Source organism: Haliotis asinina, chromosome 4, assembly GCF_037392515.1.
Source record: "Haliotis asinina isolate JCU_RB_2024 chromosome 4, JCU_Hal_asi_v2, whole genome shotgun sequence".
NCBI lineage: Eukaryota > Metazoa > Mollusca > Gastropoda > Lepetellida > Haliotidae > Haliotis > Haliotis asinina.
The window spans coordinates 81,350,030-81,375,321 of NC_090283.1; the positions used below are offsets into that span (position 1 = coordinate 81,350,030).

Sequence of the window (25,292 nt, forward strand, 5' to 3'; positions counted from 1 at the left end):
TAGAGAAAGGGACAGCCAGGTGTGCGAGGAAGCATGGAGACAGCTCAAGGTTAATAAATAACTTTCTCGGCACTTGTACAAGTGCTTCTCGAACACCTGGTTGTGCTTTCTCTGCACTCCTCCCTCGTAATAAATAGTGAACTGTGTCAGCTTCTTAAAGACAGTTTTTCAAACAACTTTTTTATTATTAGGAAAAAATTCTGCGAAAACCTCACACAGTCGATATGATGTTTTGATTATGATCAGCGTTTCATTAAGTATGTTATGTTTAGTAGTTTTCGAGTTACATTGCTACTCATAGGTCCGCTTGTGAGCCAAATGGACAAAACAATGTTTGTCACAAACGGGTTCACAGAACTGGCTCAAATAATACCTGTCAAGCAGCAAATGCATTGTAATAAAAGGATAATGGGTTACGTGTCCCCATTATGAAGTCACAGCCGTAGCCCTGGCGAAGCTGAGACAACGGGAATATGAAAACTGATGTGTTTCGATAGAGAGAACGTTTGGGCAGTGGTGTAATCGCATGTGTATAGATTTAATGCTGTGGTTAAGAGTATAGTTGTGTGTTTGTACGATCAGTGTACTATACGTGTGATATAAACACTACGGAAATGAGACGTTTATCGCACGGACCCTCAGTCTGCCTGTGTTGGACGACAGTCATATGCAGCGCCAGTAAAATCTCTTACTTCCACATCACCTGCACCGGTCACATGCTCGGCATTCATTGTGTCAGCATGTACAACAAACACAAAAGAGTTTTCTGACAGTTTGGTCGGAAATTCTTCTCAAACCAGGGACGCTTTGAGCGGTCTCCACGACTGTTGCAAGACGCTGAGGCACATGAGCAGCCTGGCTATAACGGTTCTGGACTTGGATGGACTTCGAGCATGCCTGAAGCCGATGTTTTAATTGGTGGCACTCATGATTTTCTCTTTTCCAGGCAAAAACAAATGACAAAATTACACGCGACGTTTGTCTTTATATAATGATTGATATCGATCCTTTTCCACTTGCATTTTGTTTTGCATATTGTCTTGGTGACATTTGGGCGAATAAGTCTTCAAACGCTTCTACAAAAAGGGGAAAAGGTTAAGTTTGCCTCGTTTTGGCGTTGAAGCGTTGGCGTTGTTTAAAATCACACAAAGATTTTGGATAGAAATGGTATACATGTATATGCATTGTTTTTGCCGCAGATACATCATTCTCAAAATCATCTGCGCGTGCTTTTGTTTGGTGCTTCATGACGTTTCTCTTCTTGTCCCAAACCTTTGATAATGTCACAAGAGTTACTACATTTAAAGATTCGAAGACAACAAACAAATGTCATTAACACAACAATAAATCTATAAAGTGAGTGAATGACTAGGGGTTTACGCCGAATATTCCATCAATATCACATCGGCGGATACAAGAAATGGGCTTTACACGTTGTACCCATGTTAGGAATCGAACCGTGGTCTTCGATGCGACGAGCAAACGCTTTAACCTCTTGGCTACCCCGCCACTCCCATAACTGAAAAATACACGTAACACCATGAAGTAATGTATACAAATAACAAACAGTGAACGGAATAGGTGTTTATCCGACTGAAGGTAACATCTTGGGTCCAGTGTGCGCAAGGGGCATATGCCTGTGGTTTTAATTAATCGCTCATTTGAGGTATGGAGACTTGGAGTAGGACTAATGGGCGTATAACTAATGAGAAATGACCACATCCGTCAGCACACAACTCGTCCCAGTTTAACCCCGCACGTAATCAAGCGTCTGACAATGTCAGCACGTCGTAGCAGTACTTCTGCCCGTGGTGGGTAAACATGTGATCGAATAATGGACATGTAACCTCCCGCTCGGCCTTGTATGAAGGCTCCTGTACATTTTATATTCATGGCTGATTAAATGAAATTATGGAATATTTCCTCAAAATTAAAGTTGGTATTGTTTCTCTTGCCAACTGGTTTGCACATAAAGACAAACGAGGAGGAATTTGTATTTAGTTCAAGTAACAAATGTATCGAGCAGGAATCAGAAAACCAAATGCTTCAGGATATGTACTTTCGACTTACAGTAATGCATAGATTAAAATATTATGTCTAACATATCCCTAAATGGAGGAAAATGTATGAGAACAATAGTCAGCTAAAAGTTGATAGCTTAATTTTAATGAGGTCATGTTTATCAAAGCAGGTATCACACTAAACGTTATTGGGAAAGCCAATATATAACACTAAAACATGGGAGTATTTTGAAACAACCATTTGTGTCTATCCATTTCAATCGCAGACTCTGCATGGACCCAACTCATCCGTCACAATATTGTTATCTGTGTTCTTCGTAAAGTCAGGGTTACCATGCATAGTTTTTCACAATATTTATGGTCACTACAAACCTCGATAACAAGTCGCTAAGATAAGACAAGATAAGATAACACAACACAAAATCACATGAAAGACAGCATGTGAAGAACAGCTGACATGTCAAAGACGAACGTTATAGTTTAAATGTGATACTCGTATGCTTGTTGGAAGAGAGCTTTGAATAGTTGGATTTACAAAGAGGCCTAAGCTACCTACCGCTGGAGGGCAAAAGGTGGTAACAAGTTCTGTAAGAAGAGAGAGGAGTCATAAACATATTTCCAGCTAAATCAACAGTTTCCTGGTGGTAGATTTACCCCATATTTTCAAATGATGTCCGGATATTTTGCTGCCACCTTTGACGATTATCTGAAGTTTGTTTCTGATCTGACTTGATAGGGCACCATACCAGCTCTGAACAGCTAATGTTAAAACTCAACACAGCACTTGTAGAACAATTGTAGAATAATAGGATCAGCATTAAAGGTTTTCGGAAGCAATGGAGACGACTCTTGCCGTATAGATTCTGTCAGTATTGGCAGAGAACGAGAATTTCTTGACTGACCTTTGACGTCTAATGATCATTGCTACATGACAGCTGTCACAACCTGCTTTTTCTATTTTTTTTCATTTTCTTTCAATGAAAATGTATTATTAATTACATGCGTTTATGTAAAAATAGAAAAATGTGTGATATGCTCTACCGTCCCGTTCAAGCGCATGCTTAAATACTGTTTATTGACACTGCCTTTGCCTGAGCGCCTGTGAGATAAATGTTGAAACTATTGACATTATTGTTTTACAGATTGAAAGTAGCATGGTGCACATAGAGTTAGGCGCAGTCAGGATGGAGGACAGGATGCAAGCGAGACATTCCTAAGGCGAGGTCATCATATTTATCTTGAATGACTTTGCTGTCAAAAGGGAAAGACAATTCAATGATATAAATAAAGCTATCGGCTTTAGAAGGGGGCAGGATCAGGTTTGTTGACTGAAATTCTTCGTAGACCGTGTATTATTATTACTTTCATGGGGCTACAAAAGCGTAATACGTTTGCATTCGTGCACTACACCAGTCAACGGGAATGTACCTAGCATGGCTCGATAACATGTTAAGTGAAAATGTGATGAGAAAGCAAAATTGTCATTATCATGATCACTATCTCACTAGCATCAATGTGATTCTTTTTTGCAGAGTATTGTATTAATGACACAAGTACTGTGACCAGAAATAGGAAGCTTAAATGCTATCTTATGTTTAATAAACCTGTTTTATCTGAGATCACATTTATCTCAGACTTGTCTAAATACCACGACGGAATTCGAAAAGCTGAACACAATTAGTGTGACAAGAAAGCTTTTAGAGGTACTTAGTGGATATCTGTGTTGTAAATAAGTCGAGACTACGGCACAGAGATGTCAAGATATGTTACATCATATGATTATTCTATGTGTGTGTTGTAATGTGTTTGCATTGTTTTGATTTGTGTATTGTAACATGCCACATGTTCCCCAGCGCCTGTATATTAGGACCTGTGACAGCAGGACAAGCCAGATGTTAACGGTAGACGTTGTGACATATAGTGCTGTGTTTATTTGCCAACAGTGCCTCTCTTGCTGTATTGTAAGGTAAATCGTCAGTTTGGTTCAGTCACTTTTCCTCTCAAGTGTCTCCACCTGTTAGATACTGAACGGTCTAACCACACGGTTCACCTGTTTATCTTCATTCCGTGATGTCTCTGCTGTTCTCGAAAAATGGTTACACGCTGGCTTCCTTGCAACTTCCTTGAACAACTCACTCACTCACTCACTCACTCACTCACTCACTCACTCACTCACTCACTCACTCACTCACTCACTCACTCACTCACTCACTCACTCACTCACTCACTCACTCACTCACTCACTCACTCACTCACTCACTCACTCACTCACTCACTCACTCACTCACTCACTCACTCACTCACTCACTCACTCACTCACTCACTCACTCACTCACTCACTCCGCCTCAGCAATACCTAGCTATATGGCAATTGTCTCTAAATAATCGAGTCTGGGCTAGACAGTCCAGTGAACAAACTCGCCGTAGCGCCGCACACAAGCATGGCGTGTTAGCACATGGAAAGTGGAGTAGTTTGTGCTGAACGTTATCTTTGTCAGTGTAACTGTATATTGTTATTGTATACACTAGCAGGTTTCAGTGATGTAAAACGAAAATTACTTGGAGGAACTTCACTCCTCAAGGACATCAATCACAGGGTAGAGCTGCACCCTTTGTTCCATGCTGCCTGTTATCAGGGATACTGAAATTTATGTTTTTCAAATGAATTTATTAAACTTTGTCTGTCTGACAAATGTATCTAACAGGAATCAAAATCCAAATGCTTAAGGATATGTACTTTCGACCTACAGTAATGCATAGATCAGTAATATTATGTCTCAAGTATCCCCAAGTGGAGGAAAATGTATGAGAACAATAGTCAGATAAAAGTTGATAGCTTAATCTTAATGAGGTCATGTTTATCAAAGCGGGTATCATACTAAACATTATCGGGAAAGCCAATATTTAATACCAAAACATGAAAGTTTACTAATCTTTATCTGTCAAACTTTGTGCGTCATTAAAATACGCTGATATTTTGTACACAGTTGTTGACGATGACGCGCGCCTGGCTGGTGCTTGCTGTGTCTGTGGCGTGGGGGACGTTCCTGTCGGTAGGTACCTGTTTGTATTTACAGAGACCCTGTTGAACTGTGCCAATACTTATTGTCCGATGAAGACCCTGTTGAAATGTGATAGTAGTTATTGTCTGATGAAGACCTTGTTGAACTGTGACAGTAGTTATTGTCTGATGAAGACCCTGTTGAACTGTGACAGTAGTTATTGTCTGATGAAGACCCTGTTGAACTGTGATAGTAGTTATTGTCTGATGAAGACCTTGTTGTACTGTGGCAGTAGTTATTGTCTGATTGGTGTTGCAGGGAGCGCACCTAAATGTGGCCGGGTGTAAAAACCTTGAAGTCACCTTTGTGTGTAGACTCCTACAGTGTTGTGTTGTCAGTGTATTACAGTGACAGTTCTGGACCACGTGCCCTTAAAGGCAAATTTCGGCTTAATTTCTGCAGTAGTCTCCAGTAAAATAGCAAAGGTCTGTCTCGAGACATCCATAACCTACCAGTTGAGGAAAAAAAACCAGTTTTGCCAGGTACTCTGGATCAGAAGTCCAGCAGGCTCCATTTACACTGGCTGTCATGCTCTGTTGGTTGGTGTTCATTCAAACTATACATAGCTTATACGTTCTTTCATGCTGACGTAACTGATTTTAAATTAGCCGATTGTATTTTCTGTACAGGTTTTCAACGTCTATCAATACATTGGATCAGCGTAGTCTAGATTACCTAAGATCATCGTGTTTGCATTTTATTTACCTTATTCGAGCTGAAAAGCCATAATAATAGTCGCTAGAGACTGACCGTTGAGCAGATTTAAGACGGGTTTCAGACATCCCGTGCGCTACTGTAGCTAGTTTTGATGGAGTCGAGCTTAAGAAGCACAAACGGTTGTCATAAAACTGGTTCCAGACTTTGTTTGCACTACTATAGACGGATCCAAGCTTAGGTAGAACGGATTCGCTGATGCGTCACTTACATTATGAAATAATGTATATTATTTATCATTATAATATTTTAATATGCTTACACCCAAGTACCAGCCTGGAGTAAGACATCATAACCTTTAAACCGAGGGTACCGATTTCACGAATATAGATCCTTGTGAATGAGGATTTTCTCGTATTTCATGCATTATTTATTGATGTCTTTCAAAAGTATGGGCTTTCCGTCACGAACGCCGAGAGAGTAAACGCTTGGTTTAACAACCCAATGCAGTTCGGGCAGAATCAGCTCAGTTTGCCGTGTGGTGTGCGACGGCAGGTTGCAGCGTGATGTTGAACAACACACGTAAATGATAGTGTGAGCGATGCCGTGTTTGTTTTTCACGTGTATTACCTGATAAGATGCATCCAAGAAGAAATTGTCGCCCTACTTCCGCAGGATAAGGCGTTGGATGCGACGAGCAATCCATACGATCGACGGCATTTGCGGTGTGTTCGAAATCGATTCGAAAACAGATTGGCGTTTACCAGGTCCAAACCACGGTTTGGGCGTTTGGGAAATTTGTATAAGAAATGAGTAATGAACTGGTGAAAACAGGTAAACTACGTTTGGCTCTGTCAAGCGATGAATGGTGACATGATCGTATGAACTTTAAATGATCGAAACTGGCGTGGTGTTGTACGTGGCACTGAGGCACTGAACTACATACAACTGAGGATTTCCAAAGTGATTGGCTACAACAACGAACCAATCATCGCGACCGCCGATCAAAAGTTGGGCATCAACCCCAATATCAACGTGAGTCATGTCCCACCACCCATGCGTAGCGGCAAAGTGGAGATCATGGGGCCATGTCCAACACCGGAAGTAAGCCCACAACAGTAACAGTGCCTTTAGCCTCCGCACATGCAGACAACGTCGATCGTAAAACGGTGCTAGTGATATCGCCGTCGGAGTGTGCCTCATTTGGTTAAACAATTCTTTAGCGCCAAAATACAGCAGACCGTCCGTGCCGACGATGACCACCCACATGTTTTGGCCGAGCCTTGTGACCGTTTTGACAAGAAGCCCAGCAACCAGGACATAATGCTGCCCAAGATACCGGGCAGGTCTTCCGCTGCTTTGCCAGACAATCTCGTCAAGGCTTCCCCAAGCGATTTGAAATGTTTATTTATCCAGCCTCTGGCGTCGGTGCCACCACCACCTGATGGTTTTGGTGTCGCACCACCAACCGTCAGTGATGGCCTCGTTCAGATGTCGGTCAATGGTTTAGTGCACGTGGCTGATCTGGGATCGACACACTTCTTGGTTCGAGGAAGCCGCTTCCAGCTGGGTCCATCTCTAATCTTATATGTCACGCAACTGTCCTCGATGTCACGTCTAATGTCGTCGTCTTCCACTTGTTCCAGTTTGGTTTTCTCACGAGCGATATGCTCGTCGATTTCGTTTAGTGTACCCAACTTGTTCACGAGTTCTCTGCATATTTTAGAGGCCTTGTCTGGCCCTCACAGTTCGCACAAGTGGGGTATTCGAACCCGGGCAGATATTTCCCAGTACGTCTGCAATATTTTTCTGAACCTGTCCGACACTTCTTTGACACGTTAGGGCACGTCTCTCAGATAGTCTCCGTTTGTGATATTGTACGGTCCTGACGTTTTCCAGATCATGGACGGCCTTGGGTGGAAGTTTTGGTTTTGCAGGTTTAATGTAACACAAAGGGATTGAACACAATGTTTTCCGGCCATATTAAACAGAACCAGTGGTTTTCTCGTGCGGTTGTTCAAGACATTGATCTTCAGGTCCACTCTCAGTCGCAGCATCACCTTCCTATCGATGAAAATACGCTGGCTTTGAATAGTTTTATCTCATTCTAAGTTGTCGTGATAATCGTTGACGGTCCTTGCCCTCATCGTCGTTTCGGAATGGCATCATAACCACCGCCACCTTCGACCATGAGTAATTTATTTATTGAACATATATTATATATTTGTAACAAGGAAAATGACATCGCAATACGGATGATAACTCGATCCTTATACCAAACGATGGACTGCAAACGAGATGGAGTATCCACATGTATAGCTATAGGTACAAACAGTCTGCTTAGATGCGATGGGAGTTCCCAAGACCCCCCAAATACAGGAAACTTGATGCGTCAAGACAAGCTGTTGAATTAATGATAGCTTGGCGAAAGTTTGCTATAGCCCATACGGATACTGGTGAGGTGTGGATGCCATCCCGAAACTCATCAAAGCCGCTTGCGTCTCTAAGGATACTGCAAAACCTTGGCTCAAAAACAAGCCATCTGGCAAGTGTATTTCATACATCCCGAGAGGAAAGTTTGACATTGCCGTATCCAGTCGTACCCACCAAGCTGACCTCCTGATTCCCACACACGACAAGGTGAGAAGAAAGTTTGACATTGCTGTATCTAGTCGTACCTATCAAGCTGACCTCCTGATTCCCACACACGAAAAGGTGAGAAGAATGTTTGACAAACCGTCATCGAAAGATTAAACAGGATTTTAGCCCAGCGTTTGTTTGGACATCACTATGCCTGAGAGATGGTCAACCCTGAAAATCGGCAATCGACAATGAAGTTACTCAATAAATGACCCGTAGAAGCTTTTCGAATGAAATCCATGTGAACTGAATTGGCTGCACCATTGCTTCTTGGTAAAGCGAAAAAACTGTTGGACCGTGTTGTAGTGAGGTATCTGTACCAGCCCGAAGGAGGGAATACACGCCACGCCACAGATCCCGTATGGTCTGTGAAAACGTCGTCGACGTCGACCAAGTGGACATCGAAGATGGCGGACCGAATTTATATTACTTGCAAGATGGACCGGGTAGGGGGATCATCCCTGGCGACACAGTATTACCCCCTTCTTATTAAAGATTTGTCTCTGTCTCTCCTTATCGACATGTGGAGATTGGCTGAGAAACGGTAGTTTAGACGAAACGGGGTGGACGTCCATGAACTCAATATGTATACCGTCTTGCATCGAGTCGTCAGTCGAGTGAAAGTTGCCAGCTTGTACTATAGTTGAGGTCACGTGGGCAACGGACGGGTACAATATCTTATGGATATGTTCATCGATAATTCTGAAACTGGACATCAAAGACGGTGAACCGAATTTGTATTACATGTAAGATGGACCGGGTAAGGGATTCGTCCGAGACGAATTACAAACGGGTGTTGCCCCCTTCTTAGATCTGCCTAAAACAAAGATACATGAATGAGATTTTGTGGAGTAATGAATTGCAATATTGTATGAGAATAATAGTCATCACAGTCATGACTGCTGTCCACAAGGTTGTGTATAGGTCAGTACCTCGTATGACCACCTCCCGCTGGTACTACTGCCCGACACCTTCTGGGTACAGATCGAATCAGTCGTTGGATGTTTTGCTGTGGAATCCTCTCCATTCCTCCTGCAGCATGTGGAACAGCTACTGAAGATTCTGTGGTGGATCACGACGTAGGCCTACCCGTCTATCGATCTGATCCCAAAGGTGTTGACTGGGTTTGGTCCAGGTGTCTGGAGATCCAGGGAAGGGTATTGATGTTGTTATTGACCAGGTAGTCCAGGGTAGCACGTGTTGTGTGGGGCCTGATGTTGTCCTGTTGGAAGAGCTGCCGATGACGGTCAACAAAGTTAAGGATGTGAGGATGGAAAATTTGATGTATCGTTGGCCGATGGATAAGCACAAGTACAGATCTGCGGGTGCATGAGATCCCCCGACCCTCCCCTCCCCAAACCCCTTCCCCCAACCCGTCCAAATGCCTTATTTCGATCGGCAGCGATGAGACGTTCAATTTTCGTGTTCAGTACTTGCAAAGATCGTGGATGAAATTGGGAGATTCATTTGGGTCTTTTATAGCCACGTGCTGTTCTCATGTTTTGCACGTGAGAAACAACCATCGTGCCTGATATTCGTGCAGCATGACATCCACGCACATTATGACAATCATGTATGTATGTATGGATGTATGGATGTATGGATGGATGGATGGATGGATGGATGTAGCTTGTATCTTTTCTATACTTTCTTGGTATTTGATTCCCCAATATCTCAGACGCATCAAGTAGTATTGGTTTAATTTTGCTGCCAAGTACTAGTATGTGACAGGCAGACTCGAATGATATCAATGGATATTGCTTGAAAAGACTGTAGATGGGAATGACGGCTTTTCCAGCTTTGGCGGAGCTCAGGCAGATGATGAAAATAGATCTCCAAGATATTAATAACATGTTGTACATTTTACAGTTTTTTTTCTAAATGTCCAGGATTCAGTTTTCGAAATTATGCTACCATTTCTAAACACAATTATGTTTGTTTTGTGGAAATTTACTTCCAGTCCCCATTTTTATAGAAGGTTGATACACAATCAAATTGTCGCTGTAAACCTCTTAAAGTATAGGAAACGGTCACAACAGAACAAACAGAAGTAATGATGTCATCTCATTATTCATTTTCACACACTTTCACAGAGTCGTACATATTATAGGGGGTACTGTATACTTCTCCATGGCAGCCTTTAACAATAACAGGTACAAAAGATTTCTTCTTGACAAAATCGAAGGGTTTTTGAAGTCTGTAAAGGTGCAGTAAAAAACGACCCTTCGATTTTGATAAGTATTTGGTAGATAGTGCTTGATGGGTAAATATATTGTCAGTACAGTCGAGTACTTTTCACGAAAACCAGCTTGGGATTTTGAAAAAGTTCGTTTAATTCCATCCACTGTTCGCCCAGATTAAATTTTGAAGTTTCATTTTCTTCATCCTTAGCACATATTGATAGAGGCTGCATGTTTAGTTTTGTTACATCTGTTTAGGGAGAGTGGCCACAGTGCGGAGAGTTTCTGGACTTCCCATCTTCTCCTGGAGCTTTATTATTCTTGCGTTGTACAACAGCCTTTGTGATTTCGTGATTTGTTATTTCGTACGATAGGTCCGCATTTGATTTATTTTCAAAGCAAGCATCACATTTGTGATTTGAAAGAAAGTCGTTAACTTGCTGATCAACACATTCATATCTTCAGATTTATCACGCCTTAAAAGACATTTGAAGTATTCATATAAATCATTTGGATTCATATAATAGGCTTTTTTCGTATCTGACAAAGACGATTTCACAGTATTCCAAAACGTTTTACAATCTTTACTTTTGACCGCTTCGCTGATATTTTCAGCTATCTTTTGTTCATATTCTGCCATTTTGTGTTTACAATGCTCCGCAAAATTTGATTTTGCTGTTATATATTTCTCTAGATTTGTTGTACACTTGTATTTCCTATATTTATTTAGGCACTTGCATTTCTGTTTTCAACGTTGAACATTTCTTGTCAAAACCATGGATGTTTCTGTTTATGATAATTCTTTTTTTTATTTCCTTGAAACACATTTTCCCCACAGAATGTAAAGATTTCAGTCATCATGTAAGTTGCTGCGTTTATGCCTTTGTCATGCTTGAATTTGGGTTGAGGAATCTAAGAGGAATCACATTTCCAGTTTATGTATTTGAGTGACATCACAGTTCCGGTTTCAGCATCTGAATGGCCTGATCTGAACTAGGTATGTAGAGGTTGCGTGACGTAAAGGAAGACTAGTCTGGAATAGGAAAACAGAGGGTGTATGTATTAAAGTAAGCCGTGTAACGTTGGGAAACACAGGATACGTGAAGGACAGGAGATCCTTTTGTGATATGATACCATCCAGATGTATCAAGGAGAAATTTAATACCACCTAGATGTTTCAAGGAGAAATTTAATACCACCTAGATGTTTCAAGGAGAAATTTACTGCCACTCAGATGCTTAAAGAAGAACTATAATACCACCCACATAGTTAAACCAGAACTGTGACACCACCCAAATGTTTCAACCTTTTACAGAGCACCAATACTTTCCTGATTTGTGTTTGTCTTCACACGTGCTCAGGGTTCATTTAACTTTCATAACAGACTGCCTCCTTGACGCCAGAGGATCACCGTGCTTGGAAACGTAACGCCACAGTCGGCTTCAACAACAGCGATGCGATTGTCGAACCGGGCAGCCAGGATAATGTAAGTATTCTTCCACAGGCGTTATAGTCTTTCATTGCTGACAGTGTATTATAACCTATTGCTGTCTACAAAGTGTGCACTTTGATCGTCGTCTAGCATCAGAATGGGACATGTGTTGTATATTGGACTTTGATGTTTGGACAGCACATTTCTTTATACATGAAACGTAAACATCATGTTTCTTTGCAAAAAATGCACTACATAGAAATACCATGATGGGAAATGTAACGTTCTGAGACATTGATGCAATGTGTCCATGAATATTTGATACCAATAACTGTTATCATGTTTTGTGTCTCAGAATGATTCCAGTCTGGAAACGGAGGAAGAATCCCACTTCAATGTCACGATGCTAAACGAGGTTAGTAGTTTGTTTTCTTGATAGTGTATTTCGACAGGAGACATAGTCTGACGTGGGTACGTAGAGGGTGAGTGACGAAAGGAGGTCCACTGTGACGTGGGTAGGTTCGAGGGTGCGTGAGGTAAAGGACGTCTAGTTTAAAGTAGGTAAGTGGAGGGTGCGCGACGTAAAGACGAATAGTCAGGATTAAGAAAGCAGAGGGTGCGTGTGATAAGGTAAAGATGCCGTATGTGAGGTAGGTAAGTGGAGAGTACGTGAGGTAAAGGATGCCGTGTGAGACGAAGGCAATTGGAATGTGCATGGGATAAAGAAGGCCTTATGGGAAGTAGGTAATTGGAGAATGGGTGAAGGAAATGAGGTTTAGTCTGAACTAGCTGTATGTAGAGGTTTCGTGACGTAAAGGAGGACTAGTCTGGAATAGGAAAACAGAGGGTGTATGTATTAAAGTAAGCCGTGTAACGTTGGGAAATACAGGATACGTGAAGGACAGGAGATCCTTTTGTGATATGATACCACCCAGATGTATCAAGGAGAAATTTAATACCACCTAGATGTTTCAAGGAGAAATTTACTGCCACTCAGTTGCTTAAAGAAAAACTATAATACCACCCACATAGTTAAACCAGAACTGTGACACCACCCAAATGTTTCAACCTTTAACAGAGCACCAATACTTTCCTGATTTGTGTTTGTCTTCACACGTGCTCAGGGTTCATTTAACTTTCATAACAGACTGCCTCCTTGACGCCAGAGGATCACCGTGCTTGGAAACGTAACGCCACAGTCGGCTTCAACAACAGCGATGCGATTGTCGAACCGGGCAGCCAGGATAATGCAAGTATTTTTCCACGGGCGTTATAGTCTTTCATCGCTGACAGTGTATTATAACCTATTGCTGTCTACAAAGTGTGCACTTTGATCGCCGTCTAGCATCAGAATGGGACATGTGTTGTATATTGGACTTTGATGTTTGGACAGCACATTTCTTTATACATGAAACGTAAACATCATGTTTCTTTGCAAAAAATGCACTACATAGAAATACCATGATGGGAAATGTAACGTTCTGAGACATTGATGCAATGTGTCCATGAATATTTGATACCAATAACTGTTATCATGTTTTGTGTCTCAGAATGATTCCAGTCTGGAAACGGAGGAAGAATCCCACTTCAATGTCACGATGCTAAACGAGGTTAGTAGTTTGTTTTCTTGATAGTGTATTTCGACGGGAGACATAGTCTGACGTGGGTACGTAGAGGGTGAGTGACGAAAGGAGGTCCACTGTGACGTGGGTAGGTTCGAGGGTGCGTGAGGTAAAGGACGCCTAGTTTAAAGTAGGTAAGTGGAGGGTGCGCGACGTAAAGACGAATGGTCAGGATTAAGAAAGCAGAGGGTGCGTGTGATAAGGTAAAGATGCCGTATGTGAGGTAGGTAAGTGGAGAGTACGTGAGGTAAAGGATGCCGTGTGAGACGAAGGCAATTCGAATGTGCATGGGATAAAGAAGGCCTTATGGGAAGTAGGTAATTGGAGAATGGGTGAAGGAAATGAGGTTTAGTCTGAACTAGCTGTATGTAGAGGTTTCGTGACGTAAAGGACGACTAGTCTGGATTAGGAAAACAGAGGGTGTATGTATTAAAGTAAGCCGTGTAACGTTGGGAAATACAGGATACGTGAAGGACAGGAGATCCTTTTGGGATATAATACCATCCAGATGTTTTAAGGAGAAATTTAATACCACCTAGATGTTTCAAGGAGAGATTTACTGCCACTCAGATACTTAAAGAAAAACTATAATACCACCCACATAGTTAAACCAGAACTGTGACACCACCCAAATGTTTCAACCTTTAACAGAGCAGCAATACTTTCCTGATTTGTGTTTGTCTTCACACGTGCTCAGGGTTCATTTAACTTTCATAACAGACTGCCTCCTTGACGCCAGAGGATCACCGTGCTTGGAAACGTAACACCACAGTCGGCTTCAACAACAGCGATGCGATTGTCGAACCGGGCAGCCAGGATAATGCAAGTATTTTTCCACGGGCGTTATAGTCTTTCATCGCTGACAGTGTATTATAACCTATTGCTGTCTACAAAGTGTGCACTTTGATCGTCGTCTAGCATCAGAATGGGACATGTGTTGTATATTGGACTTTGATGTTTGGACAGCACATTTCTTTATACATGAAACGTAAACATCATGTTTCTTTGCAAAAAATGCACTACATAGAAATACCATGATGGGAAATGTAACGTTCTGAGACATTGATGCAATGTGTCCATGAATATTTGATACCAATAACTGTTATCATGTTTTGTGTCTCAGAATGATTCCAGTCTGGAAACGGAGGAAGAATCCCACTTCAATGTCACGATGCTAAACGAGGTTAGTAGTTTGTTTTCTTGATAGTGTATTTCGACAGGAGACATAGTCTGACGTGGGTACGTAGAGGGTGAGTGACGAAAGGAGGTCCACTGTGACGTGGGTAGGTTCGAGGGTGCGTGAGGTAAAGGACGCCTAGTTTAAAGTAGGTAAGTGGAGGGTGCGCGACGTAAAGACGAATGGTCAGGATTAAGAAAGCAGAGGGTGCGTGTGATAAGGTAAAGATGCCGTATGTGAGGTAGGTAAGTGGAGAGTGCGTGAGGTAAAGGATGCCGTGTGAGACGAAGGCAATTGGAATGTGCATGGGATAAAGAAGGCCTTATGGGAAGTAGGTAATTGGAGAATGGGTGAAGGAAATGAGGTTTAGTCTGAACTAGCTGTATGTAGAGGTTTCGTGACGTAAAGGACGACTAGTCTGGATTAGGAAAACAGAGGGTGTATGTATTAAAGTAAGCCGTGTAACGTTGGGAAATACAGGATACGTGAAGGACAGGAGATCCTTTTGGGATATAATACCATCCAGATGTTTTAAGGAGAAATTTAATACCACCTAGATGTTTCAAGGAGAGATTTACTGCCACTCAGATACTTAAAGAAAACTGTAATACCACCCACATAGTTAAACCAGAACTATGACACCACCCAAATGTTTCAACCTTTTACAGAGCAGCAATACTTTCCTGATTTGTGTTTGTCCTCACACGTGCTCAGGGTTCATTTAACTTTCATAACAGACTGCCTCCTTGACACCAGAGGATCACCGTGCTTGGAAACGTAACGCCACAGTCGGCTTCAACAACAGCGATGCGATTGTCGAACCGGGCAGCCAGGATAATGTAAGTATTTTTCGACAGGCGTTATGGTCTTCATTCCTGACAGTGTATTATGACCTATTGCTGTCTACAAAGTGTGCACTTTGATCGTCGTCTAGCATCAGAATGGGACATGTGTTGTATATTGGACTTTGATGTTTGGACAGCACATTTCTTTATACATGAAACGTAAACATCATGATTCTTTGCAAAAAATGCACTACATAGAAATACCATGATGGGAAATGTAACGTTCTGAGACATTGATGCAATGTGTCCATGAATATTTGATACCAATAATTGCTATCATGTTTCTGTCTCAGAATGATTCCAGTCTGGAAACGGAGGAAGAATCCCACTTCAATGTCACGATGCTAAACGAGGTTAGTAGTTTGTTTTCTTGATAGTGTATTTCGACAGGAGACATAGTCTGACGTGGGTACGTAGAGGGTGAGTGACGAAAGGAGGTCCATTGTGACGTGGGTAGGTTCGAGGGTGCGTGAGGTAAAGGACGCCTAGTTTAAAGTAGGTAAGTGGAGGGTGCGCGACGTAAAGACGAATGGTCAGGATAAAGAAAGCAGAGGGTGCGTGTGATAAGGTAAAGAGGCCGTATGTGAGGGAGGTAAAGGATGCCGTGTGAGACGCAGGCAATTGGAAAGTGCATGGGGTAAAGAAGGCCTTATGGGAAGTAGGTAATTGGAGAATGGTTGAAGGAAATGAGTGAGGTTTAGTCTGAACTAGGTATGTAGAGGTTGCGTGACGTAAAGGAGGACTAGTCTGGATTAGGAAAACAGAGGGTGTATGTATTAAAGTAAGCCGTGTAACGTTGGGAAATACAGGATACGTGAAGGAGAGGAGATCCTTTTGTGATATGATACCATCCAGATGAATCAAGGAGAAATTTAATACCACCTAGATGTTTCAAGGAGAAATTTACTGCCACTCAGATGCTCAAAGAAAAACTATAATACCACCCACATAGTTAAACCAGAACTATGACACCACCCAAATGTTTCAACCTTTTACAGAGCACCAATACTTTCCTGATTTGTGTTTGTCTTCACACGTGCTCAGGGTTCATTTAACTTTCATAACAGACTGCCTCCTTGACGCCAGAGGATCACCGTGCTTGGAAACGTAACGCCACAGTCGGCTTCAACAACAGCGATGCGATTGTCGAACCGGGCAGCCAGGATAATGTAAGTATTCTTCCACAGGCGTTATGGTCTTTCATTGCTGACAGTGTATTATAACCTATTGCTGTCTACAAAGTGTGCACTTTGATCGTCGTCTAGCATCAGAATGGGACATGTGTTGTATATTGGACTTTGATGTTTGGACAGCACATTTCTTTATACATGAAATAAAGCATGGTGTTTCATTGCAAAAAATGCACTACATAGAAATACCATGATGGTAAAGTGGGTAAGTGGAGGGGGCGCGACGTAAAGGACGAATGGTCAGGATTAAGAAAGCAGAATAGAGTCGCTCTGGTAAGTAAATGGTGCAGGAAGAAAAGGGGGCCGTTTCTGACATAATACTGTTACGGTTAAAATTGCCGGTGGAAAAGGTCTAAGAAATCGCCCTGGAACCAGGAAAATATACAACACTAAGAAGTTGTATCTTGTATAATTGTTTGATAATTTGTATTCAGCAAAATCAAAGGGAAGATAGAAAGCAAAATAGAGAGATTCACAATAAAGGTTTCATGTGCAATACAGCTGAATCAAATCTAAAGTAATGGGTCACAGATATAATGTCAACTGACCGAGGTCTTGGTAGGAGAGTGAGAAACAGTTATACAGAATGTAACACAGCGAACGTTTAGGCAGCGGTTATGTAGGTCAAGCGTTGACAGAGTCTGGCAGATATGTACTGCAGTTAATCTGTATCCGCATCGACAACACGGCAGCTAGCCTTTATATATGCATTCAGTCATCACTTCCTGAAAGTTCGAGCACTTAGACTATCGCCATCAACGTGGAATCTTCTAGTAGTCTCACGGCAGTACGCACAAGGAATATAGACATACGCTCAAGTGGAGATAACTCTAAATCACTTCTTGAAAGCCTGCTGCCAAAATGCTAAAAGTACCCGCGACCATTATGATACGGAATGTGACGCATTCAAAACACTAAACGTTGTGACATAATGATAATTATTACCTAATTAATAATACAATTTACAGAAATACACTCTCGTAGCACTCTCCCTCTTAAGGAAAAGAAAGTGTCGCATAAGAGCATGATATGTAATCATATGAAGAACATGAGAAACATTTTGCAGAATTACAATGATATAATGCAAAAACATACATACAACATCATCTGGTCATAATACATTTACAGCCTGGAGAGTGCATCAGCACAAACATTGTCTTTGCCTTTAATGTCTTTGATCACAAGATTGCAAGGTCAAACTCCACACCATAAATCTTTGGTTATTGTTCTTCATTTTATGAAGAAAAAAGACGGGATTGTGATCAGTAAACACTTCATTTTATGAAGGAAAAAGACGGGATTGTGATCAGTAAACACTTCATTTTGGCAAAGTAGCGGTACCTAGGTACACTTCAAAATGCTGTAGAGCTAAGAAAAGACCTCATGTCTCTTTCTCAATATTAGAATAATTTCTTTGAAAAATAACAAACTGGATGTTCAATTCCTGAATAATCCCCCTGAATGAGGACAGCACCTACACCTACATCACTCGCATCTATTTATCTATTTGCAATTTATGCAAAATATATTTGCAAAATGCAGTGTGACAACTGCTATCCCATTGAAATTTTACCTTTTCCCCCAAAACGTTGGTAAATGTTGATACAACATCCGAGAAAGTTTCCATTATAGCCTGCCATACCCAAGAATCTCATGAGTTCTCTCTTAGACTGAGGCACAATGTACTGGAAAATGTACAGTTGCTTTCACTTTAGCATGGACTGGCTGTACCTGGCCGTGCCCTATAACATGCCCTAAAAATGCATCTTGTCTTCATCACTCCATGTCGTGAAAAGTGAAAGTGAAATCCCAAATATGACATATGTTGCATGTTTCAAAATGCAAAAAAAGGTTTTCGGATAGGTAGTTGATAGAACGTTATGTTGTCTGCCATGTTAATACGACTAATGATAAGTTAATGATACCCGAAACCTTCATTAGCTTGATGATGGAGTAATGAAGGGATTCATTTATTAAGGGTTTTTGTGCAACTGAAGACAATCAGTGATTAACTAATCGTAGACAGTATAATTTACGATTAGAGCTTTATTAAAGTTTGATACAACCGGGTCCTGGTCTAAATATAACATAGCGCTTCCTTCTGCTGCTTGTCAACGGAAGCACTGTGGTAGACTTGAAACAGTCACGCTATGTCTACCACGTTATAATTAACTATATCTAGTGTCAGCTGGTGTTGTCTACGTTATGCCACGAGGACGGTAGGTGTAGCACATTCAAACAGTGTGTGTGTGTTACAAATACAATCATTACAACACAGTGCAATCATTACAACACAGTACAATCATTACAACACAATGGAATGATTACGACACAGTACAATCATTACAACACTGTACAATCATTACAACTCTATACAATCATTACAACACAGTACAATCATTACAACACAATGGAATCATTACAACACAGTACAATCATTACAACACAATGGAATGATTACGACACAGTACAATCATTACAACACTGTACAATCATTACAACTCTATACAGTCATTACAACACAGTACATGGACGTCGTATATTTCAATGACCTGATGTGTTTATGGTTTGCAGGTAGAGAGATCTGCTGATGCTTCCGACTGAGTGTTCCCGCAAAGTCCACAAATAAACGAATCTGAAAGCACTGCCACATTTTTCCGTTGTGTTGACGATTAATCACGACTTTATTACTTAACTTGGGGTAAGGAGAAGTTATACAGTCCTTATGTTTCAAGAAAGTGCCGAAAAGCATATTCTGCAAATATCGTGCACGTGAGCAGCTGCGAATTTGTTGCACAATGTAAGAGTTCATGTATAAACAATACCATCAAACTGTATGGATTAATTTTGCAAAATTTAGTTTAGAACAGTTTTCTGAAGTTAGTGACTATATTTACACTAGAGAGTCTAAACCTTTGCAATGGTGTGTGTGTGTGTGTGTGTGTGTGTGTGTGTGTGACACGATATAACGATATGGCGATATAGCCAAAAGCGATATAGCGATAACAAGACACGAAATTGCAACAACTCGACACGACATTGCGATATCTAGACACGAAATGGCGATATCACGACACGAAATGGCGATAAAACTGGAAGACATTGTGATATTCCGATAACGCGAAAAGGCGACATTACGATATAGAGACACGATATGGCGACACAGCGATATTGCGATAAAGCGATACAGCGACATTGCGATATAACGACACAGCGATACAGCGATACAGCGACAATGCGATTTGGCGATACAGCGACATTGCGATATGACGATATTGCTCCCTTTCCATTTGTGAGATGTGGAAAAGTGGATAAGTTTATTCAGTTTTAGAATCTAATATGTGGAGTATGGGATTAAACATCTAGGTAATAAAAAATAATTTACATGATTAATGTTCCTGGGTTTCAGTCTATCTCTACAGATATTTATAGATTAAGAAAGTCTGGGTCTTGTAGTTGTTATTGCATGATGCCTCTGGAAGACGATTTGGAAACAAACAGTTAAAATCGTGTGTGGCCATGGTAATGTGCACAAAATGATTAATGAAGCTGATTTCCCGTTTTCCGAAAGTCTACGTTTTGCCGTGTCAAGTTAATGTTTAGTAATAATGTCATGATTTTTATCAGTTCATAATGCAGAAAGTGCAATTTTGAAATATACTAGTATACCTCAATGTGCTAGGCTCGTTCACAGCACATCATCCTGCCGACGACTGGTATATACTGGATGAAGAACGTGCTTTACGTGTGCATTCTAGTAACATCTCATGTTTATTTATTTATTTATTTATTTATTTATTTATTTATTTATTTATTTATTTATTTATTTATTTATTTATTTATTTATTTATTTATTTATTTATTTATTTATTTATTTATTTATTTATTTATTTATTTGTTAAAGTTAACACTTTCTCGATTTGGTTGTAGCTTAGAAGTTCGTTTTAAAGTACGTTAATGATAAATTTGTGGACATGGCTGATAATACCGCTTAACGTTATATTGCCATACGAGCTTCACAGTACGATATGTTGCGGTACACTTTTCGCGAACCGGTTCACCCGCTACGATCTGCCATTTTTGTGATGTAGCCAAACTGCTAATAGTATTCGTATTTCCTTTATATCATTACATATTAATACACTCCGTACTGGGTCCTCTTATGTTCCTTGTTTAGATAAATGAATCACTTATTGGTATCAAGCAACATACTTTTATTTGTTGATGATACTTCCCTTTACATAATCATACGTAACCCCATCGATGCACCAAGAATATTGAACAGTGATCTTGCTAATCTGTCTGCATGAAGAAATGAATTGCAGGTGTCGTTTAGTCCCCTAAAACCAGTGACTACGTTATTCACTGAAAGGCAATACCTAGAGCGAAAACAGATTTAATGATAGATGACTATCATAAACGTTTAGGGCTACGATTTCAAAGCAATGGTATATGGAATATGCAAATCGAATATCAAGTACAGAAACTAGTCCTATAATATATTGCTTTTGGAGTCTTAAATATGAACTAATAAACTAAACAGAAAGACTGTATATATCATTCCTCCTTCCTGTCTTTGAATACTGTGACTTCATTTGGGACAACTGATCCCAAGAACAAGGATCAGTATTAGAAAGATTACACCTTGATGCTCATCGTACCTTAAGCGAGGCCATCATGGGTATCAGTCATTAAACAAATGACGACGAAACATGTATGCCATCTCTCTTTCAAAGGAGAAAGAATCAGAAATTGTATATTTTTTATAAGATGGTACATGTTTAACGCCAGAGTACTTAACAAGATCAGCTCCACAAGAAGTGGGCAAAAATACTCACTATTGCCTTCACAATGCCAAAGATACTCAAGACAGCCAGAACAAAAACAACTAGACGAGGTTAATGCTATAACACTCTCTTCTTCCATTAGTCATACAATGCTACAATAATCTAGACGAATATTTAAATCGGAAGAGTTATTGTCTAAATTTAAATTATATCTAACTTATTACACTCTCATTTTCAGAGCTATAAATACTTTAATTATTGCCACGCGCTTTTTCCAAATTATCATGTCCAAACTGAGACTGGGTGTAGTGTTTTAAACTTACACCATTTCGAAAGACATATGAAAGAAAACAGTTCATACCAATGTGGCTTTTTAACAGAAGATACCCCGTACTTCATTTTTCGTCATATCAGACATAATATTACCAGTACTTCTACCGCAATAGATTCTCTGTTGAAGATGTAATCTGTGGCAAAGATAACGTATCCAATATTCATGCAGAATTACTTCTTACATCCCTTTATCATTTCATAATTAACTCCAAACGTATGGTTAAATAACACATAAAGTCGTTTTCTTGGTTTTGAAAATTGCCAACGTATATCACAAAACATCGCAATACGAAAAGTTTGGTAACACCCAACCCTGCTAATGACCATTTAGAGAAAATCGGTAAATATCTCAAACATTTCTACATTTAGTGTAATATTTTTTGCCCTTATGTATGGAACAATGTGTCGACGTTGTTCCATTATTCTTTAGTTAGTGGTAATATGACGCCGCAGTTACACAGATGGTAAGAGATAAGAGATAAGAGGTACGTTTTAAATAGTAATAACCATCCCTCCATTCAAATACATCATTGACCTAGTCAGAAAGCAAACAAACAAACATACATGTTTTTGTCTGTTTGTTTCCAAATCGTTTACCAGAGGGATCATGCTACAACTACAAGACCCAGACTTTCTTCATCTATAAATATCTGTAGAGACAGACTGAAACCCATGTGCATTAATCATATGGATGTTTCACCCCAAAAACATTTACATCCCCGTACATGTACCTTTCCAGCAAAATTCTATTGCTCTAGCCTCAACAAACCTAAAATAAAGTCAATTCCATCCAGTTTTGTATCAAATTGTTTAATCTAATCATGTGTAATATTGTATCCCGGACTGTTTAATTGGGCTGTCTCCTCAAACGCTGAAGGTCATCAGTGGGTTCACAATACAGTATTCGGCTTCAAATATATTTTGCTTTAAATTCTTTAAATTCTGAGAGTGACTTACCTACTGAAATTAATTCAGTGTACAATATAATATTTTCTTATTTTTAGATACAAGAATAAAAAGTCTTCTACAATGTTTCTTTATGATCATATTTTCATTTCTTGATAAGCAACCGGCATTCTTATAGAAGAAAAAAAAGGCACGGTATGATGCCAAATCTGTTCTGGTGAAGTCCTATAGCCTACACAGTTCGCATGACCATGGCCTGCACAACTCTCACAGTTTGAAATATGTCATCATTCATCGTGCTTTTGGATGAGCTATAGCTATTTCTGTAAACTGGATGCTTTTACCACATTGCGTTTATCTCACATACTCCACGTGTCAGCTTCTAGAACTGAATCAGCTTACCCGCTTTTCACATTTCACAAAGGGAAAGGGAGCAATATCGCAATATCGCAATGTCGCTGTATCGGAATATCGTGTCTCTATATCGCAATGTCGCCCAGTTTTATCGACATTTCGTGTCTAGTTATCGCAATGTCGTGTCGAGGTGTTGCAATTTCGTATCTTGTTATCGCTATAAGGTGTCTTGTTATCGTCATTTCTTGTTGTGATATCGTTTTTTCGCTTTTGGCTGTATCGCTATATCGTTCTATCGCTTTGTCGCTATGTCGCCCAGATTTTACAGGGCGATAAAGCGTGCCCCGAATCAGCCACCATAGATGAATCAAGGTTCACATTAACCTTTGCTGATGGAAGTGTTAGAGTTTGGAGAAGACGAGGAGAACGCAATGCCCATTGTTGCGTACAGGAAATGGATTGATTTAGGGACAGTGGCGTTATGGTTTGGGTGCTATCAACGGTTATGCTCTCTCCCGACTCATTGTCATTCAGGGAAACCTTAGTGCGGCAGCATACAGGGATCAGGTGCTCGTTCCAGAGCTTTTGCCATTCGTGGCAGCTCGTGGCCCAGGTCTGACTTTCCCACAGATAACGCCAGACCTCATATGGCCAATTTATGAACGAATTTCCTCAGGAACGCTGGCATCAGTATCATGGGGTGGCCCTCAAGATCTCCCGACCTTAACCCCATAGAGCACGTGTGGGATGTGTTAGACAGGCGGCTCCATCAAGTAAGGGACCCTCCACAGAACTTGCAGGAGCTTGGTGCCATGTTGGTACAAATATGGCGGCGCATTCGCCAAGCTGTATTCAGACGCATCATCCAATCCACGAGGAGACGTGGTATCGCAGTTGTGAACGCCCATGAAGGACACATCCGATATTGACATGATTTCATTAAGTTGTTACTCACAGTTTTGATCACGGACATTGTAGTCGCATTTCCGGTGGAACCGTTTCTATGACAAACATGATCGGTATGCTATGGCATCTTTAATGACAAGAGAATGGATTACAATCGTTATTTCAAACCCATTTTCCAAAATCTTCAAATTATTGACTTTGAAACAAGTGTAAAGTTTCTACTTTTGTTGAGTTTATTTGTAACACACGGTCCTTCAGTGAAATGGACTACATGTACATATAGTAATAAAAGCGACTATGCCTCTTTTACATCCATAAGAGATCTCTGCAAGTCGCAGAGTCGATTCTACAATTTTATCATGAGCATTTATTAGTTTCAGCTGAACAATGTTGTTTGTAAACAATTGAGTCTGGACAGGCCAATGAGTATCACCATATGATACAATATTGTTTGTAAACAATTGAGTTTGGACAGGCCAGTGAGTATCACCAGGACAGTCCCGTGAGTATCACCATATGATACAATGTTGTTTGTAAACAATGGAGTCTGGACAATCCCGTGAGTATCACCATATGATACAATGTTGTTTGTAAACAATGGAGTTTGGACAATCCCGTGAGTATCACCATATGATACAATGTTGTTTGTAAACAATGGAGTTTGGACAGTCCCGTGAGTATCACCATATGATACAATGTTGTTTGTAAACACTTGAGTCTGGACAGTCCCGTGAGTATCACCAGGACAGTCCCGTGAGTATCACCATATGATACAATGTTGTTTGTAAACAATGGAGTCTGGACAGTCCCGTGAGTATCACCATATGATACAATGTTGTTTGTAAACACTTGAGTCTGGACAGTCCCGTGAGTATCACCAGGACAGTCCCGTGAGTATCACCATATGATACAATGTTGTTTGTAAACAATGGAGTCTGGACAGTCCCGTGAGTATCACCATATGATACAATGTTGTTTGTAAACAATGGAGTCTGGACAGTCCCGTGAGTATCACCATATGATACAATGTTGTTTGTAAACAATGGAGTCTGGACAGTCCCGTGAGCATCACCATATGATACAATGACAAAGCATGTATTTATGTATCACTACCAAATAGTGATGACACCGGGTGTCTGTTGATGGCACACGTAATGAACCCATGCTAATCTAGTGAGTTGTT

At 40.6% G+C, this 25,292-nt stretch overlaps 1 protein-coding gene across 1 annotated transcript; it reads left to right on the top strand.

The window, feature by feature from the left end:
• The first annotated feature begins 3,898 nt into the window (after positions 1 to 3,898).
• Positions 3,899 to 19,467, top strand: LOC137282766 (uncharacterized). The gene is made up of 12 exons (XM_067814554.1): positions 3,899 to 3,987; positions 5,009 to 5,074; positions 11,942 to 12,043; positions 12,345 to 12,404; positions 13,137 to 13,238; positions 13,540 to 13,599; positions 14,332 to 14,433; positions 14,735 to 14,794; positions 15,526 to 15,627; positions 15,927 to 15,986; positions 16,701 to 16,802; positions 19,398 to 19,467. The coding sequence occupies exons 2-12, from the start codon at positions 5,018 to 5,020 to the stop codon at positions 19,425 to 19,427; spliced, it is 837 nt and encodes a 278-aa protein (XP_067670655.1). The 5' UTR covers positions 3,899 to 3,987; positions 5,009 to 5,017; the 3' UTR covers positions 19,428 to 19,467.
• Positions 19,468 to 25,292: the final 5,825 nt, after the last annotated feature.

Excerpts from the sequence above, each read along its gene's own strand:
- LOC137282766 (XM_067814554.1), top strand. The coding sequence starts at position 5,018 with ATGACGCGCGCCTGGCTGGTGCTTGCTGTGTCTGTGGCGTGGGGGACG. Across the intron at positions 15,987-16,700 it reads ATGTCACGATGCTAAACGAG|ACTGCCTCCTTGACGCCAGA; the intron begins GTTAGTAGTTTG and ends CTTTCATAACAG. Across the intron at positions 16,803-19,397 it reads AACCGGGCAGCCAGGATAAT|GTAGAGAGATCTGCTGATGC; the intron begins GTAAGTATTCTT and ends TATGGTTTGCAG.